Source organism: Tupaia chinensis, unplaced genomic scaffold (assembly GCF_000334495.1).
Source record: "Tupaia chinensis unplaced genomic scaffold, TupChi_1.0 Scaffold000394_1, whole genome shotgun sequence".
NCBI lineage: Eukaryota > Metazoa > Chordata > Mammalia > Scandentia > Tupaiidae > Tupaia > Tupaia belangeri.
The window spans coordinates 2,024,122-2,041,295 of NW_006159896.1; the positions used below are offsets into that span (position 1 = coordinate 2,024,122).

The 17,174-nt window shown below is 53.9% G+C and overlaps 1 protein-coding gene across 3 annotated transcripts in view; it reads right to left on the bottom strand.

Moving 5' to 3' along the window:
* Positions 1-6,188: 6,188 nt before the first annotated feature.
* STXBP1 (syntaxin binding protein 1) overlaps positions 6,189-17,174 on the bottom strand; it is a 74,317-nt gene continuing 63,331 nt past the window's right edge. For 2 of the 3 annotated variants that reach the window (XM_006154081.3, XM_014590013.2), the window contains exons 18-20: positions 15,468-15,622; positions 13,672-13,797; positions 8,014-8,099 (exon numbers count right to left, since the gene is read on the bottom strand). In XM_006154081.3, the coding sequence (XP_006154143.1) occupies positions 13,688-13,797; positions 15,468-15,622 (265 nt within the window). In that variant the 3' untranslated portion in view covers positions 8,014-8,099; positions 13,672-13,687. Of the gene's footprint in view, positions 8,100-13,671; positions 13,798-15,467; positions 15,623-17,174 lie in introns of all 3 variants that reach the window. The other variant, XM_027774036.1, reaches the window with a different exon arrangement.

Sequence of the window (17,174 nt, forward strand, 5' to 3'; positions counted from 1 at the left end):
CTCTTCCACCGGCTTGTTGGCCGCGCTGGGATCCCTCTTGCCCCCTTTCTTCTTCTTGACCTCAGGCTCCTTGCTTGCCTTCTTTTTGGGAGCCATGGCTGATGGCAGCCAGTGCTAGGGCCCCTTTAAGAGGCCAGGTGGTTGCTAAGGAAGTTGGCCCTATACATAGCAACAGGCGAGGCTGTGAGGCCAGGCTTAAAGGGACCCTGCCCTCTTCCCGGCAGGGAGCTGTGACTGGCCCTCCCCCTCCATGGCAGCCAGCATCCCAAGGCCCTCGGCTCAGTGTCCCAGGTCAGGGCATCTCAGACCAGGCCAGGCCCTTGGGGCACTCCTCTGGGCTCTGGGGAGGCCCCTCTTCCGCCCAAGTGGTAACGAGTCAGGTGGGAAATACCAGAATGGGTCAGAGCTCTAGGAATCACCATCCTGCCCCTTCCAACTGGGACCTCCCTGTAGCCTGCCAGGACCAGAAGCCAGTCACCTGGCCCTGAGCCCAGACAGTGCCTCTCCGGGGCCTCTGGAACCTTCTCGTGAACTCTCAGGTGATGCAGCCACACTGCACAGGCATCCTGCCTGCTTCACGCAGAGCCAGGACGGAAGGCCTGTGGTCAGAAAGGGACACCGTGTTGCAGCTCTCGGGCCGGTGTCCTGGGACGTCCTTGTCCATGGGCCGGGTCAGTCGTCCACAGAGCTTAGTGGAACTGGCCCACTGCCCGATGCTGACCCGGTGGCCCATTCTGTAGCTTTGGCCTGGGGTGGCAGCATCCCAAGGGGATGGTAGCGGGTGTCAGCTGGTAGATGCCTGGCCCAGCGTGGGTTCCAGACAGGCTCTGGCCCCTCTGGGGTCTGCCTCCATCCCTGATCTCCGGCCCATCTTGCCTGTTTGCCTGCTTGTGTCCTTGTTCAGCTGCAAGATGTGCGACTCTTACAGCCAGACACATGGTTCCAGTCCCAGCCCCTGCAGCCTGAAAAACACGTCAGGCTCGCACGTGTACCCACGCGTGCCCAAATCCGAGAATCCCCAAAACAGAAAGAATTGCAGCATAACCACACCCCATTATGGGTGCTTTCTCCCTCTCCTCTCTCTGTCTCTTTGTCTCTCTCTAGTGAGAGCATGTACCTTCTGGCAAATGGGAAAAAAAAAATCCAACTCTTGGGACTAGCAGGAGGCGTGGTGCTTGAGAGACTAGACTCCTACATGGCTGGCCCCGGTTCAACTCCCAATAAATTGGCTTGCTTACTCGCTTTCCCTCTCTCTCACTCCATGTCTCTCTCCTGTCACATTTTTAAAAATTGGGACCAGCAGTTAGCGTAATGGCTATGTCGCTGGACTCCCATGTAGTCGACTGCGGTTCAAGTCTAGGACCCGGTGGCTTAAAACTTACGCCGGGCGCGTGTATGTGCGTGCCCAAGATCCCGAGAGGAGAATGGAGGAGAAGGGATTGTGGCGTGGCCATCCCCCCCAGGGGGTGATTTCTTGTTCTGTCTCTCTGTCTCTGTCTGGTGAGTGCACGTGCCCTATAGCAAAAACCTCTCCAAAAAATTTTTTTTTAATTAATAAATAAAAGTTAATATTTCTTTAAAAAATTCAACTCTTGACTGGATGCCTTTATTAATTCATTACATTCCCTTTCTTTATTCACCTAATAGCCTTGACCCTTTGCCCTTATTGAGTGGTGTGTCTAGAGCAGCACCAGCGATGTGTATGGAGTAGCGGAATTACAGTCTGATCTGAGGCTCTGAGGGAAGGTACAGGAGGCTACGAGAGCGTGGGGGCAGAGTCAGGAACAGCTGCCATCGTGGATTCTGTCATGGTGGCTCTAGGCTTGAAGAAGTTACCTGGGGAGGAGCTGTGGGTGGGAGGTGAGGACAGAGTGCAAGGGTCCTGAGGCCTGAGAAAGCACCTCAAGGTTGATGAAGGCCAGACACGCTGCAGCTCAGGAAGGAGCGAGCAGGTGATGGAGAGGTGGGGAGACACCTCCCAGGCCAGAGCGGGGCCTGCTTGTTATCTGATGGGGAACAGGGAAGGCTCCCAGTTGCATCTGAAAGCTCTCCCTAGCTGCAGGAGGTGAAGGATTGGAGTGGGGGGCAGGAGTCGACTATTAGGTCAGCTTGGCCCCCGGGGTGACAACCGTAACTTTCCTGTGTCAGGCATTGTCCTAAAGCTCTCCACAGAAGGTCACAATGAATCCTCGCAGCAGTCTCGAACACGCGGCTCTGCACGAGGGAGGCATTTGTTCCCATTAAACTGATGTGAAAATTGAGGTGAAGTAACTTCAGGTCACACAGGGAAATCAGGGTCAAATTTAAGTCTGATTTCAAAGTCCATCTTGATAAACACTGAGAATCAAAAGTGTCCATTCTCCTGAAAAAGAGACAGACTGTTCTGTGGCCAAGGTAATGGATGACCACCAGGACCAGTTTTGTTTGATTTTTTTTTTTTTTTTGAGAGGTTTTGCTATAAGGGTGTGTGTGTGCCTGCCAGAAAGAGAGAGACAGGGAGACAGAAAGTGAGAAATCACCCCCCTGGGGGGGGTGGCCATGCCACAATCCCTTCTCCATTCTCCTCTCAGGATTTTGGGTGCGTGTGCGCGCACACATGCGCCCAGTGTGAGTTTAAGTCACCGAGTCCAGAACTTGAACCATGGTCAGCTACATGGGAATCCAGCGACATAGCCATTATGCCAACTGCTGGTCCTTTCGACAGAGCCTTTGTGCCACGTGGGGTTCTTTTTTTTTTTTTTTTTTTTTTAAGTTGACCAGAGAGAGAAGGAAAGTGAGAAAGCAAGTTGCCAGATCTGGGACTTGAACCATTGTCAGCCATGTGGGAGTCCAGCTGCCTTAACCCCCACACCACCTGCTGGCCCCCGATAGCTGCAAATTAAACCCTTGTATCAGTCACTTTTGCTGCGTAACAAACCATCCCAAAATTTAGCAGCTTAAGACAACAACCATTTATTTATTTCATGATTCACTGGGCGGGGCGGGGGGGGGTGTTTCTTCTGATGCACCCAGGCTCATCTAGGCACCTGTAGTCAGCTGGCAGGTGGGCTGGGAGCCAGTTGGTCCCTCATCTGTCTGTGCCTGGGGCAATGACGGGAACTTCCTTTCCTTCCAAATCAGAGTAGCCCAGGTGCTCACACGGCAGTCTCAGCCTCACAGAGCACAAGAGCAGGTCTGTTGCTACTAGGTCTGTTGAGGGCTAGGCTTGGGGTGACACAGGCTCTTTCTTGCCACATTGGTCAAAGCAGGTCACAAGACAGCCCTGAGCAAATGGGAGGGGCCGCGAAGTCTGTGGTTGCTTTTGCAATTCGCCCTATTTTTAAATTGTTTTCTGAACCAGATTTCCATTTGTTTATTTCTTGCAATTGAAGTACTCACCGATGACACCCTTGGCCCGAGACTCTTAGCCGTTGTCTTTAATTACTACACAATTGCAAACCACCACTGTACCAGTTTCCCCTGTCAGTGAGACTGAGGCCCACCCAACCCCCAGATTCTCGTCACTAACCTTAGTGGGCTGACCTGCATCCACAAGGGCCTGCAGCAACTTGCCATACAGAGGCTTGGACACAAGCACACAACACGGGCTGGCGTGGCCTAAGCTCTAGCCGGCGTGGACTCCCTGCTCGGCCATCGTGGGTGGCGTGGTCCAGCACTCTCGTAAAGCAGGGCTGAGGTTCATTACCCCTCAGCATCAAGGCCTTCCGCAGCCACGGTGGCAGGTTAGAAGAGAAGTCAAATCCCGAAGAAAGTACCACCCACCCATCTTGATCCACTCCTCACTGGCTTTCTGCTCCGGAACGGGTTTCTTCAGTTCTTGTCCCAGGACTTGGTGTGGCATGTGTAAATAACATAGATGGTTTGGGGCATTTTGTAAAAACTCTTTTGGGCTAACCTTGTAGCATGGTGGGTAAGCCCTGTGCATAGGGAGCCACATCTACCTGGTTGACTGTGGTTTGAATTCTGGGCCCTGCAGCTTGGAAAACTGTGTGAGTGAGTGTGTGTGTGTGTGTGTGTGTGTGTGTGTGCACGCATGTGTCCCCATGCACATGTGCATGCATACAATCCCGATGGAATAGAGAAATGGAGGAAACCTTTCTGCATGGTATGACCACGCCCCATTGTAGGCGTGATTTCCCCCTGGCAAACACACACACAAAACACCTCATTTAAAATTCTATTTATTGGGCTGGCCCACTGGCTTAATGGTTAAGGTACTGGATCCCACATGGCCCACTGTGCAGTTAAATCCCAGTTCCAACGGCTTGAAAAACATGCTAGGCACATGTGTGTACATGCGTACAATCCTGACAAGTGGGGGATGGAGAGGGAGACTGGGTGGCCGTGCCCCACTGGGGGATGCTCCCACTCGCCCTCTCCCTTTTTGGTGAGTGCATATGCCCATTGGCAAAAAAAAAGAAAAAGAAAAAAATCGAGAGACAAGGTCTTGCTGTACTTCCCAGGTTGGCCTCGAATTTGCGGTCCTTCTGCCTCCAGCCTCAGCTGGGACTACAGGCACACACCACCGTGCCTGGCACACACAGACTCACGTTCTGTATTCACACCATCCCATCGTCTGTTTTAAAAGTTTATTTGTCCATGATAAAATGCATATGCATGCACGTCAGAGAGACAGAGAGACAGAGAGAGAGAGAGAGAGAGAGGAGCACCCTCCACGGTCTGATCTTGCTGCAACCCCCTTCCTCCACCAGTCCTCCAGTCCACTGGCTCGTGGGCTCTCATGCATGTGCCCAGTGTGTTTCGGGCTGACTGGGCCAGGGATTCGGACTGTCACCACGTGGGACCGGGCTCCTCCTGAGCAATGTACTAACGCTGCACCACAGACTCCAGTCTATCACTACTGGTTACGGCTTTCTGATGGTAGACAATATGGAGACGGCTGCATTGTCTTTTTGAGAGGTTTTCGCTATAGGGCGTGTGTGCTCGCCCAAAAGACTGAGAGAGACAGAGAGACAGAAAGCGAGAAATCACCCCCCCGGGGGGATGGCCACGCCATAATCCCTTCTCCTCCATTCTCTTCTCGGGATCTTGGGCACGCACGCACACACACCTGGCATCTGGGACTCAGACTGCAGTCAACTACATGGGAGTCCAGTGACATAGCCATTAATACCAACTGCTGGTCTTGTCTTTTGTTTTTAATTATTTAATTATTTTTAAAATTTATGATTATTTTTAATTATTTTTGGAGAGGTTTTTGCTATAGGGCATGTGCGCTCACCAGAAAGAGACAGAAAGATAGAAAGCGAGAAATCACTCACTAGGGGGATGACCACACCACAATCCCTTCTCCTCCATTCTTCTCTCGGGATCTTGTGCACACATGCACATGTGCCTGGCATGAGTTTAAGCCACTGGGTCCAGGACTCAAACCATGGTCGACTACATGGGAGTCCAGCAACATAGCCATTATGCCAACTGCTGGTCCCTAATTATTTAATTTTATTATTAAAAAAAATTGCTATAGGGCACATATTCTCAGAGAGAGGGGGCGGGGAGAGAGAGAGAAAGCAAGAAAGCAAGCCACCAGGTTTGGGACATGAACTACAGTTGGTCACGTGGGAGTCCAGCACCTTAACCACTACGCCACCTGCTGGCCCGTTTTTTGTTTTGTCATTTTAGTTTCTGCTATAAGGCACATGAACTCGCCAGAGAGAGAGAAAGTGAGAAGTGACTCTGGGGAGATGACCATGCCATAGTCCGTTCTCTCGATTCTGGGCATGCATGTACACATGCTTGGTGTGATTTTCAAGCTGCCAGGTCCGGGACTTGAACAGTGGAACCAGCTATGTGGGGGATCCAGTTACTTAACCTCCACACCACCTGCTGGCCCCATGACTGCTGTGGTTAAGCCATGATCTGCCATGTACCAAGTGGGGGGCCCTGGCCACCTTACTTTGTCTCTGGCTTGGCCTCCCGGTCCGTCTCAGCTGTCTATCGGCAGTACAGTGATGGGCTAATACTCACAATGTAAGGACAACTCCATCCCTACGGCACCCTGGGGCTGCTAGTGGCCCAGGACAAGAGTCACAGATTGTCCTCAAATGTGAGACGGCCTTAGACCTAACGCCGGTGACACACACCTGGATCCGGAAGCCTCCCAGCCACAAGCCAGTGGCCGCTGCCTCTGCAGAGACCACTCGGGTTTCCTCCCACTCCCCAAAGTAAAAGCAGACCGGGGGCAGCCCGGACTCCGCGAGCGGGCACTGATGTCTTTATTGACTCGACCCGAGTGCTTTAGTACAGAACGGTACAGGGATGATACATGTTTGTGCTTCAATACTTCCAAACACGGAGATGCGCATAGTTTCTCAAGGTAAACAAGTTTCAAGACAGACTAGCTTTTTTAAAATATCCTTTTGATAAATTATCTTTATATAAATAACAGAGAAAGGAAAACCAACATGTTCGACAGACAAGGTCCTGAAGCATGAGCATCGTTTGGTCAAGGGAGGGGACGACGAGCAGCGACAGTGCAAGTACCTACAGCTCTGTCCTCGGGAAGGAGGCACCTGCGGGGGCGGCAGGAGAGACTGAAAACTAAGCTGAGCGCGAAGGGGGCGTTTCAAAGCCTGGAGGAGGACGTTAGGCACGATGCATCTAACGGGCGGCCGAGGACCGTGTTCTGACGGGGAAGCGGGCCGAGTTGAACTAGCATACACCACGTTGGCAACGACACCACGAGACACAGAAATACACGCACAGTCTGCGGGGGCTAAAGGGCGGCGGGGAGAGGGCTGGACAGGGGACATTTTTTGTGACTTCCACTGTCATTCTATTTCACGACAACAGCAGCAGGACAAATGGTGTGCTCACTACTGGAGGACGGAGGGCTGCTGCGTCTTGAGGATGCCGAGACATCCTTCCTGCATTCGCTTCGTTAGTTTTTGCTTTAGAGCTAAGTTGTATACAGCTAAGTTTTTATACAGAGAATAAAACGATCGTCTTCTCTTACAAGCACAGTGACGTATGACCCCACGCTGCACAGAAGAAAGTGTCATGGCGTAACTTAGACTGAGGATAACCTGACAGGAGGTGCTGGCTGTGCGGGCACACGTCTGTTCAGTCCACGGGCTGTTCTTCAGGCCAAGGACCCTTCCCTACGGCAAAGACCCCTGCAAAGAGACAGCAGTCTCCGAGACCATCTGCTCTAGTCCATTCTTGACCCCTGAGCTCTACCCAGGCCGACCCTACCAGGGAAAATGAGCAGTTATGGGTGATCTGGGGAAGGAGGAAGGGGTCTAGCAGAAGGATCGGGCCTAACTGCTTCTCCAAAGGAGACGAGGTCCCAGTGGGGCTCTGCTTTCACGTCTGGGCACCGTGACTTACTCTAGAGAAGAGGACACCATCCTGGCTTTGAGCGGACACCCGAGCCCCTGCCCACGACCAGGGCACCAGGGGTGCGAGCGCCTGGGAAGGGCAAAGAGGGTGGTTTCACCTCCAAGCTCAGGGGCTGTGCCCCGATGGTCGTTTCCCAGCTTCTCTGGACAATGGCAGGCACCAAAGGGTGGAGAGGGGGGTGAAGGTAAGCTTTATCCTCAGTGTGAGATACCCCGAGAACACAGACAAAGCTGTGGTTCCCAATGAGAAAAGGAACACCCAACGCAAGTTTTTAAAAACATCCAAACATCTACCTTTCCATTCTCGAGCGATTTGCGCATGTCACGCAGGGCTATGTACAAGGTCACGGTCATAAATAAGGGGGAGAAGGCGTCCGTTCACCTAAACAGTGCAAACTCCCGCAGCGTGGCGCTTGCACGTGAACTCCTCCTGTCAGGGGACATATACAAGGTACTCTTCTTAAAAAACACAATGCATTATTTTCTCGTTTCAAACGAGGGCAGGGCATCATTAAACACGAGAACGCGGCAGCGACAGTGCCGGCGGCCGGGCGTGCAGAGCTGGGGGCAATGGACGGAGTGTCAGCGAAGTCATGGAAGGCGGTCGGAGCACGGGAGGGAGCAGAGGGGCGGGCGTTGGAGGGGGCTTATTTTTTTAACTGCTTATTTCTTCATCTGTTTTATTCAGCTTCTTCAGCGTGTCCAGCAGTTTCTGTGGGGTGAGAATGTGCGTGGATCCTGGGGAGGCAGAGAAGACAGTGAGCTTGCTGGGTCGTCTCCCACTGGCTTCCTTTCCCGTTCTTGACTCCCGGCTTGGCACCCTCCCTGCCTCCCCCACCCTGGAAGGGGAGTGGGGCTGGGGCTTGGGGTCCTGTCACAATAGTCCTGGGAGACATTAGGGGCTGTGGATGAACACAACACATCCTCTGGCTCGGGCAGGGTCCCAGGCGATACCAAGGACTGCGCTGCCGCTCCGTCAGGGCCCAGAGCCACCTGCCAGGTGAGGAGCAGCTGCACCTCCAGTGCTCCCCTGAACCCAAGGTGAGGCCGGGGAGAGGAATTCCAAACCACAGGTGGAGAATGGGGCAGGGGGTGGCAGGCCAATGTGTGGGAAGAACGGTCCCTGGTAAGGAGGAAGGTGATGGGCAAGGCCCCGGGGGGAACCCACTGACCTCTGGGAGCCAGCCGATTGATTCGGCCATGGTAAGTGGGTGGGACCTCAGGTGTGAGAGGGAAAGGGCTGGGGACCTGAGGCCTTACCTTGCAGAGACCGCACATTGTAAGAGAATAGAAATGCTTGCAAAATTTTAAGCTAATGGAATTTGATACATTTCTACTGCAAAAAATAAAAAATAAATAAAACAAAAATAAATGAAGGCCTTTTTTTTTTTTTTTATAAGGAGAGAGAGATCTGGAAAGTGCAGTAAAAAAGGAGGCATGGATTGTGTGGTTTGGACATGGACTAATCAAACAGAACAGTGACTGGTGGGTGAGAGCATGAGGCCCGCACGCATGCAGCAGCGGGCGTCAGAGGAAGGCCCGGTGAGAAGGGAACTAAACAAAAGAGATTGTTCTTGAAAATGTGCCTCTCCGAGACGACAGGCAAGGGGGTAGGTGGGTGAAAAGCACCAGATGCCAGGTTTTCCCCCCGAGGGCAGGCAGAGGCTCTGCAACTCTGGGTGAGCCCAATGACAGGGTGTCCATGCCTTTGACCACCATCGCTCAGCTGACTCGGACTGCGGGCACTGCGGGCCTTCCTGGTCACTCCAGACAGGAATAAAACCCCGTAAAGCCCTCCCTGCGGGCTGTGTGGGGCTTCCCCCAACATCCTGTTCTCTGCAGTCCGAGCGCCAGCCCCACGGCACTAAGCGACAAGCTGGTCCGTGCGTGGCTACCTCCTGGAGATGCCAAGCAGAGGCCGTTTGCAGCCTGCACGGGCCCCTGAGGCTCCAGAAGCAACGGTGTAGCAGGCCCTGGGTCCTCCTGGCACTCTCACAGCACTCCTGTCCCTGCAGACACACATTCGACGTTACCCATCTTCCTGCCAGTCCAACAGGAGACCCCAAGGCTGCTTCAGCCCGAGGCTACAGATGGCCACAAGCGTGCAAGGCTTGCCCCAAATCTGAAGGGTGAGCCGCTGCCGGAACGAGGGCCTTCCAGACCTCGACCTGACACAGCCCCTGGACACAGGGCACGGGGGTCAGCCTGGGGGCATCAGCCTAGGGCGTCCTAGTTAAAGGCAACGAGTGCACGTGCCAGAGGAAACAGTCCCTTTGCACTCCTCCCAGCCATCTGGCTGGGCACACTCGATTTAGAGGAAAAATCAAAAAGTTCTGGTTAAAGACACCTGTCCTGAAGTGCTCCTACCCTTACACGTGTGCAAATTCAGGATCTGGCGGAGGCCAAGCAGAGGTTAGGCAGTCCATGATCTAGGTTTTGATCATCTGCTGTTCCCAGTCCTTTCTGAACAAGAAAGATTGCAGGATGGGGAACAGAGACAGTCGGTGAGGCCTCAGACTCAGCACCAGGCACACGCCTGGGCTTCCGCTTACCCGGGGTTTGTAAAGGGACCAGGCCAGGTGGCCTTGACCCAAACCGCCTGAAAGCCAGTCCTTAATACTTGATAATCTCTACCAATTTAGTAGCATCGTTCAAGCTTTTCATGACTGAGAACACTGCCTGCAAGCTGAGCTGGGCGAATCTACAACCCAGGTTTTGCAAACGTGCTTTGACCCCACAGGAGACTGACCTTGCTGGCCTTCTAGAAGAAGCTGTCCCAAGGGCCCCTTTTACTCACGTAACTGGGAGATTATGAAATGTGGACAGTGATCTCCAAAAACTAAGCTGGGGTCAACCCAAGTGACCGTTCATGTGTTTTCATAACCACAGGCCAGATATAGCAGTTCTGTCCCGAGAGGACAGAACCCTCTCTACACTGAGAGGACCCGAACGTCAAAGGAGTTCTAACAGACTGGCTGGTCTAGGCACTCTCCCGTCGGAATCCGACCCAAGGACTCAGAACTCCGGTGGTGCCAGAATGTGGAAGTTTAAGAGCCCAGGTGAGTCAACCAGCAGATAGAGTGGAGTAATGGTTATGTTGCTGGACTCCCACTGTGGTTCAAGTCCCAGACCCAGCGACTTAAACTTACGCTGGATGCATGTTCATGTGTGCCCAAGATCCCAAGAGGAGAATGGAGGAGAAGGGATTGTGGCATGGCCATCCCTGTTGGGGGTGATTTCTCGCTTTTTTGTCTCTCTGTCTCTCTGGGAAGCACATGAGCCCTGCAGCAAAAATCTCTCTTCAAAAAAAAAAAAAAAAAAAACCAGATAAGTCCGACCAGCCAGGGTGAAAAATAGTTATCCGGCTCACCCCTCTCATCCTACAAGTGGGAAAAATGAAGGCCAGAAGGGTGGTGGCACAGCCAGGCCAGAAGCCATGCCACTGGTCTTTTGATTCTGGGCACCTGTGGCCTCCAGGGGTTGGGGGTGCAAACAGGATGTGCAGGGGAACATCTGCAAGTTAACGGGCAACAGGCCAGTTCTGGGTTCAGATTCAAATCTGAGTCCCTCCAAAAAGGAAATCCACCTGATCCCAATCTGAAATGAAGTAATATATTCAATATAATAAAACTGCAAAGGCTTTCTGCCAAGTGCTACGTAAAACACAGCAGGTCTAACCCCGCTTTTGTCTTCTCTTTGTTTCTGACAACCTCTTGGATATTCCTTAATAATTAGTACTTTTTTAAAAATTTGCTATATGTGTGCTTGGAAGAGAGAAAAAGTGAGAAAGCAACTTTCATGGGGATGGCCACACCACAAACCCTTCTCTTCCATTCTTTTCTTGGAATTTTGGGCATGCATGCACATGTGCCTGGCATGTTTTTCAAATCACTGGGTCCAGGACTAGAACCACATCATCAGCCATGTGTGATCCAACTACCCTAACCACCACATGATGACCGGCCCCAATAATTGGTAATTCAAATATAAGCCAGCCATAGCACAGAGATCAAAATACAACCAAAAGATTTCATTTCTTAGAGAATCTGGAGGGATGATAAGCAGGCAGTAAGGTGAGGCTTGGTGGTTAACCCAGCCCTCAGGGGAGCCAGTCTCAGCTACCAGAGAGGAGCTGGGAGGCAGAGTGAGGCCTGTCACCCAGGCCTGATGCCTGCTAGAGACTCTCATTGTGTCAGAAAGGAAACCCATCTTCTCTTGAAAGAGAAGTGGCCACAACGCTGCTGTGCAGGAGAACGCCAGGCAAGGCTCTGCACCGTGCTGTACTTTGGCCACTGGATGGTCACGATGGAAAGGGAAGGTCAGACTTCAATCTGTGTCTGACTCCCCTGGTGTTTGGGCTCTAAGGCTTGCTGCTGCTTAACTCAGCTCAAAAGCCCAGCACCGTCCCCCGTGATCTGGAAGCCAGGAAGAGAGAACCAGAGTCTCCTCATCCTCTGTCCCACCGGCAGCTGGGACCTTCTCTGCTGACCGAGTCTACTTATCCTGGGACCTTCTCTGCTGACTGAATGCAAACAAAGGAAAGCACTGCAAAGAGGCTTCTTCTGTAGCAGGGGACCCCAGAATGCAGCCTCGCAGGAGCTCTTGGGGTGTGGGTGTGGGATTCCTCAGATCCTGCAAGTGGCTTGCTACTGCTGCAGTCTCTGCTAAGCACGGTTTGTCCTAGAGGTCTTCAGATACACCTGCAGCAGTCCACCTGTCCGCCCTGCGCAGAGCCAGGTCCCAATTAATGATCTATCAAAGTGTTCCAAAGGAAGAGTTGTTTTAAACAATCACTTTATTCATCCCCACTGGCCTTGCTTCTAGGGAGGGGGAGCCTGGGCAGCCTAGGAGCTGAGGCCAGGCCGTAGCCGGCTCCACTCTCGGTGCTTGCCCCACTGACGACAATGCCATCCCTCTGTGGAGGGGAGGAGGGAGAAGAAAGGGCACAGCCCCATTCCTGGTAGGACAGAGCAGTTCCCTTCTACGAACTGCTGGGTCACGCGTGCTCCCGACGTGACCCAGCCAGGGTTCTGAGCTCCCGAGTTCACCGAGCAGTGAGAGGGGCGAGGCTGCTTGGGCACGAGTCTGAATGACTGTCTGTGTCGAGGGAGCCTGGGCACTGCCATCGGCCCACCTGTGTGCGTGTGCTGTGGCCCAGTGAGTAGGGGTGACCCGCAGCCACAAGGGTGCTCACGCAGGAGCGGAAGCTAGTCAGGTCTCTCTCCACTGCTCACAGGTGACTCACACTCCCTGACTCACCAGGCCACATCTCAGCTAAGGGTGAAGGGGCATGTCCACTGTCAACAGTACTAAGTCAGATGTAAGAAACGTGGCCCTGAGTTACTAAGTCCACGAGGCGTACTTGCGTCAGCCTCAACTAAACACATCGCAGTAGGCTCCTGACACACATGAAGGATGGAAGGGGAGACAGAATGAAGACGACTTTAAAGAATAAAATCTGGACAGTCTCCCAGACAGACCAGGGGTTCCCAGGAAACAAGCCTGTGGGAGAGGAGCTCTTGAAAGCTGAACAGTGTCATGAACACATTTCTATTGACAGACTCTGAGTTTACCGAGACCTCGGTGGGAGACGGGCCGAGGACTCCAGAGAAGACACACGGGAGAAGGAAAACGAGGGAAATGTTCTTCCCACTGAAGACGAGTCCACCAAGTACCTCTGTGCTGGTGACCCATCATGCCCCAGGACTTGATCCTTGCTCAGCACTAGTTCTAGGGAAACGGTGTTCGCCTGCCTACCTACCTGTCCAACCACGGTGACCTGGAGTCTAGCCTCATGCTCCCTGCCAAGCGTCCCTCACTGTCAGGTGCCCCAGGACACCTCCACTGGGTGCCCACCTGCTTGCACATGGCCGCCCTGCAGGTCAGTGGCCTCTCTCTCAAGCCCTCATGTCACATCACAACTGGGACGCGCTATATTCCCTGCAGGCGCTCGTGATTGGCCCTGAGCCATCCGGCTTGTGGACCAAGCCTCAGGCACCTCCAGCTTCCAGCTCCCTCGGAGGGCTGTCCTGTGTGGTGGGACCCAGCGGCCTGCAGCCGTCGGACTGAGCAGCAGGGAGCCCAAGGCATGAGCTGGCACGTGGGGGCCCCAGGGTGTCATGGCAGGGCTGTCAGGGCAGTGACGGACACATTTTCAATCGGTGTTGAGAACTGCAAGCATTTTCTTGTTGAAAGAAAATCAAATAAATAACAAATTAAAAAGGGGGGAAAACAAAGAAAGAGTGACGGAATAATCAAAGAAAGCCCTTCAGAGTGGAAGAGTTTCTTTTCTGTAATAAGCTGTGTTTACTTTGTTTCTTTGGCTCTCACTCCATTGTTGGAGCCTGATCCTCAAAAGATACCCTAGAGGACTCCCTGAAGTCGGGGTGTCTCAGGTCCATGAGAAATTTGGTGGGAGTAAGAATATGAGTAGAACCTGCGGGAGAACAGAGCCAGCTGACTGCTTGAACAGAGGAAGGTTATAGGAACATGCCAACTAGGCCTACGCGTTACAGCCATGACGTATGAGGAAGCACGACACACATGCACATGCACACACACACGCACGCACACACGCACACACACAGACGGCAGGGCGGCTGGCATGCGCGGGGCGGGCGAGGCCACACAGTGGGCATCAGCTGTCTGTGAGACCCTTCCGTGAATCTGATGGGCGACTTGATATCTTCAGGTTTCCACCTCCCAACAGGGACCCTCGAGTCAGGTCTAATAGCAAAGGAGAGAGTTCCACCCAAAGCCTGGCTGTGACCACCTCTGTCTGGGAGAGTTGTGCTCGAGCGCGGAATTATCCAACACATTCATGCAACACATACGCAGGCAGGAAGAGAGCTCTATCGCCTGGCCTACACGGCAGAAATGGGGGGACAATTACAGGGAGGAGTGCTGACCAGACAAGGGGAGCCCGAGGGTGGTCCTGGACCACCGATCCTGGTGTCAGCATGGTGGGTAGACGGCCTCAGGTCCATCTCGCTAAACTCAAGACGAGCCACACGGACTGGTCTACAGAACCCACTCACTTAGACAGCGTGGAGCAGGGGGTGCAGTGATTTGGTCACCCCAACTGGAGGTATAAAATGGATCCTTGTTATCGAGATAATGGCTGGGCCGAGAATTATGACCATAGGAGGCACCTACTGGGGGAGAGGGTCAGAGGAGTATTCCCAGCTGGGGCAGCTCAGGGCTTCCCACACAGGCCACATGTAAATGGCCCAGGAGGCCGCCTTAGGCCCCAGAGAGTACAACTTCCCACTGGGGGTAGAGCACACCCCCTTTCAAAGGGAGTCAAGAAGCCTCACCCATGGGCAGTATTCGTGATGGCCTCTTGCCAATCAGTGCTAAGAGGGACCCCTGAGCAGGTGCTACTCCGTTTTCTTAAGAGGAGGGGATGAAAGGGAGGTATGTGACCAAAGCAAGGTCTTTCTCAGCTCACTCGTCCCAGCCCTAGCAGCTGCAGGAGCTCCCGCAGGCAGGAAAAGGGAGAACACCTTCCTGCACTTAACTGCTCCTAGGAGTTGCTTCCTCCCTCTTGGAAACTAACAAGAAACGGCCCAGGGGGTACAGCAAACCTAAAGTAGGCAGGCACGGCCGGGGGAGCCCTTGGCATGTCCAGCAGCGAGGCTGACGGGTTTCAGGCCTCGTCTACCCACACATGCACGTCCACAGACAGGTGGGCAGAGAGGGTATATGACCTACCATTCCCCGAGCATCTCCTGGCCTGCGGCCACGAGAGGTAAGGACGGTCCCAATCTCAGCCTAGTTCAAGGCTATCAGCGGGCGTTATCAGGTAAGGGATGGTAGCCACCTGCTCAGGGTGACCCTGCACAGCCGCCCCTGAGCACAGATGAGCCCGAGTCTGCTGAACTCTGATCAGATACCTCCTTCCTCACACCTGCCCTTAACAGGATCGAGTGAGACGGGCCTGAGAAAGGAGCCCTCCGCCCGTAACTGCTGTGGTCCTCAGCGGCTACCTAGAGAATGAGACTTGCTGGGGTGACAGAGTCTATGACAGAATGCGACACCGAAGCGTGGAATGGAGTCAGGTGCGATGGCGCAGCGCCTTCCCTCGGGAAAGCGCGCCTTACTCACCTATCAGCACCTCCCACTTGCCGTTGGCTTGGGTCACTTCGTAAGCACAGCGCATCTCATTCAGGCTCACGCCCCCAAGGATGAAAATAATGAGGCGGGGGCCACTGCGGTACTCTCCTGGGGCCTTGTTCTTATGCCAGTGCCCGTAGCGGGCGCTGAGGAGAGAGTGAGAGGTTAGCGCTGCGAGCCTGCTCTCCGGGCACCTGGCGCTCCCCCCACGTGCTGACACGCGTGCTCTGCACGCCTGTGCCACAAATGATGCAGGTGCTTAGCAACTGCAGCGGCGTTTAACTCCGAAGCAATCCGAAATGGTTTGGCTGCCGGGAGGAGAGATGCCACAGCGCCTGTGCTGTGACCTTGTCGCTCAGAAACACGGGCAGAGGAAGGCTTGGCTCAGTGCCGATGGTTGTCGGGTCAGGGTCACAGCTTCAGCCTGCTGTACGGTGTTCGTTTAGGATCTGTTGATGGTGCACGTCCTGGGCTTGCCGGGACACTCTGCTGGCAGTGAGTGGGGACGCCAGAGTCTAAGCGCTGCCTCCGGCAGGCACACTGGCTTCTGGAACAAGCACGCACCAAGGGCCTCACGTGGGCCAGGCCACCGGGTGCTGGATATCCCCAGCGACACAGCCCTTTCCCATCAAGAGGTCGCAGTGTAAAGGGGCAATGGGGAACAGGAGGGGAGTCTGAACCGTGCTATGATGAACTCGGGATTGCTGGGGTAAACATGGGACCTCGTCCTGGCATCATGAAGAGGCTTCCCAGGAGCACTGAGCTGCTTTTCCTTTTGTTTTTTGGGGGAGAGGTTTTTTTTGCTAAAGGGCTCATGTGCTTGCCAGAAAGACAGACAGAAAGTGAGAAATCACCCCCCAGGGGGGATTGCCACGCCGCAATCCCTTCTCCTCCATTCTTCTCTCAGGATCTTGGGCACGCATGCACATGCGCTCGGCGTGAGTCTAAGCCACCAGGTCCGGGACTCAAACCACGGTCGGCTACATGGGAGTTCAGCAACACAGCCATTATGCTAACTGCTGGTCCCTGAGTTGCTTTTTCAAAAACATGGGTAGAGTCAGGGAAAACAGCACTTCCATCATGGGCTGCTCCCAGGGGGCCTCCCTCTGTTCCTGGGCTTCCCTCAATAAGCCTTTACCTTGGACTCAGGAACAGGGAGAAATGGGCCGCTCCCAGATTAAGGAAAGGGGAGAGATCAAATGAAAAGGGCAGGTCTCTTCTGGGGGCTGAAATGTGTCATCCTTCCTTCTGACTTACATCACGGTTACTTCCAAAGCTGGAAGGCACCAGGCAGGCTGTCCAGACCAACACGGAGATATCACAGCCACTTTCTTAGCCCTCCGCACCGTCCTGAGCTGCCCTGCTGCACTGACTGGGCTGGCCGTGGCACGCCCTGGGATCTCATACTTGCGTCTCACTCCGAATTTGGGAAGAAGCGTTTTTTGTAGAGGGACTGCACGATGCCACAGATGCTACTGCAGGCCACTGGCCCGGGCTCAGGAGAAAGCTTGAGAGGAGGGACACGTCCTCCAGCGTGAACTTGTCAGGAACTGCCCGGGCTCCAGTGCTGGGGTCACCCTCTCAGGAACGGCTATGCTACCACCCCCAGTGCTCGCGCTCAGCCCCGACTGCTCTCAGGACCGTTAGAACACAGCACGTTCTGTTCATCCGTTTCCCAGGTGGTGGCTGCGCGTGCCT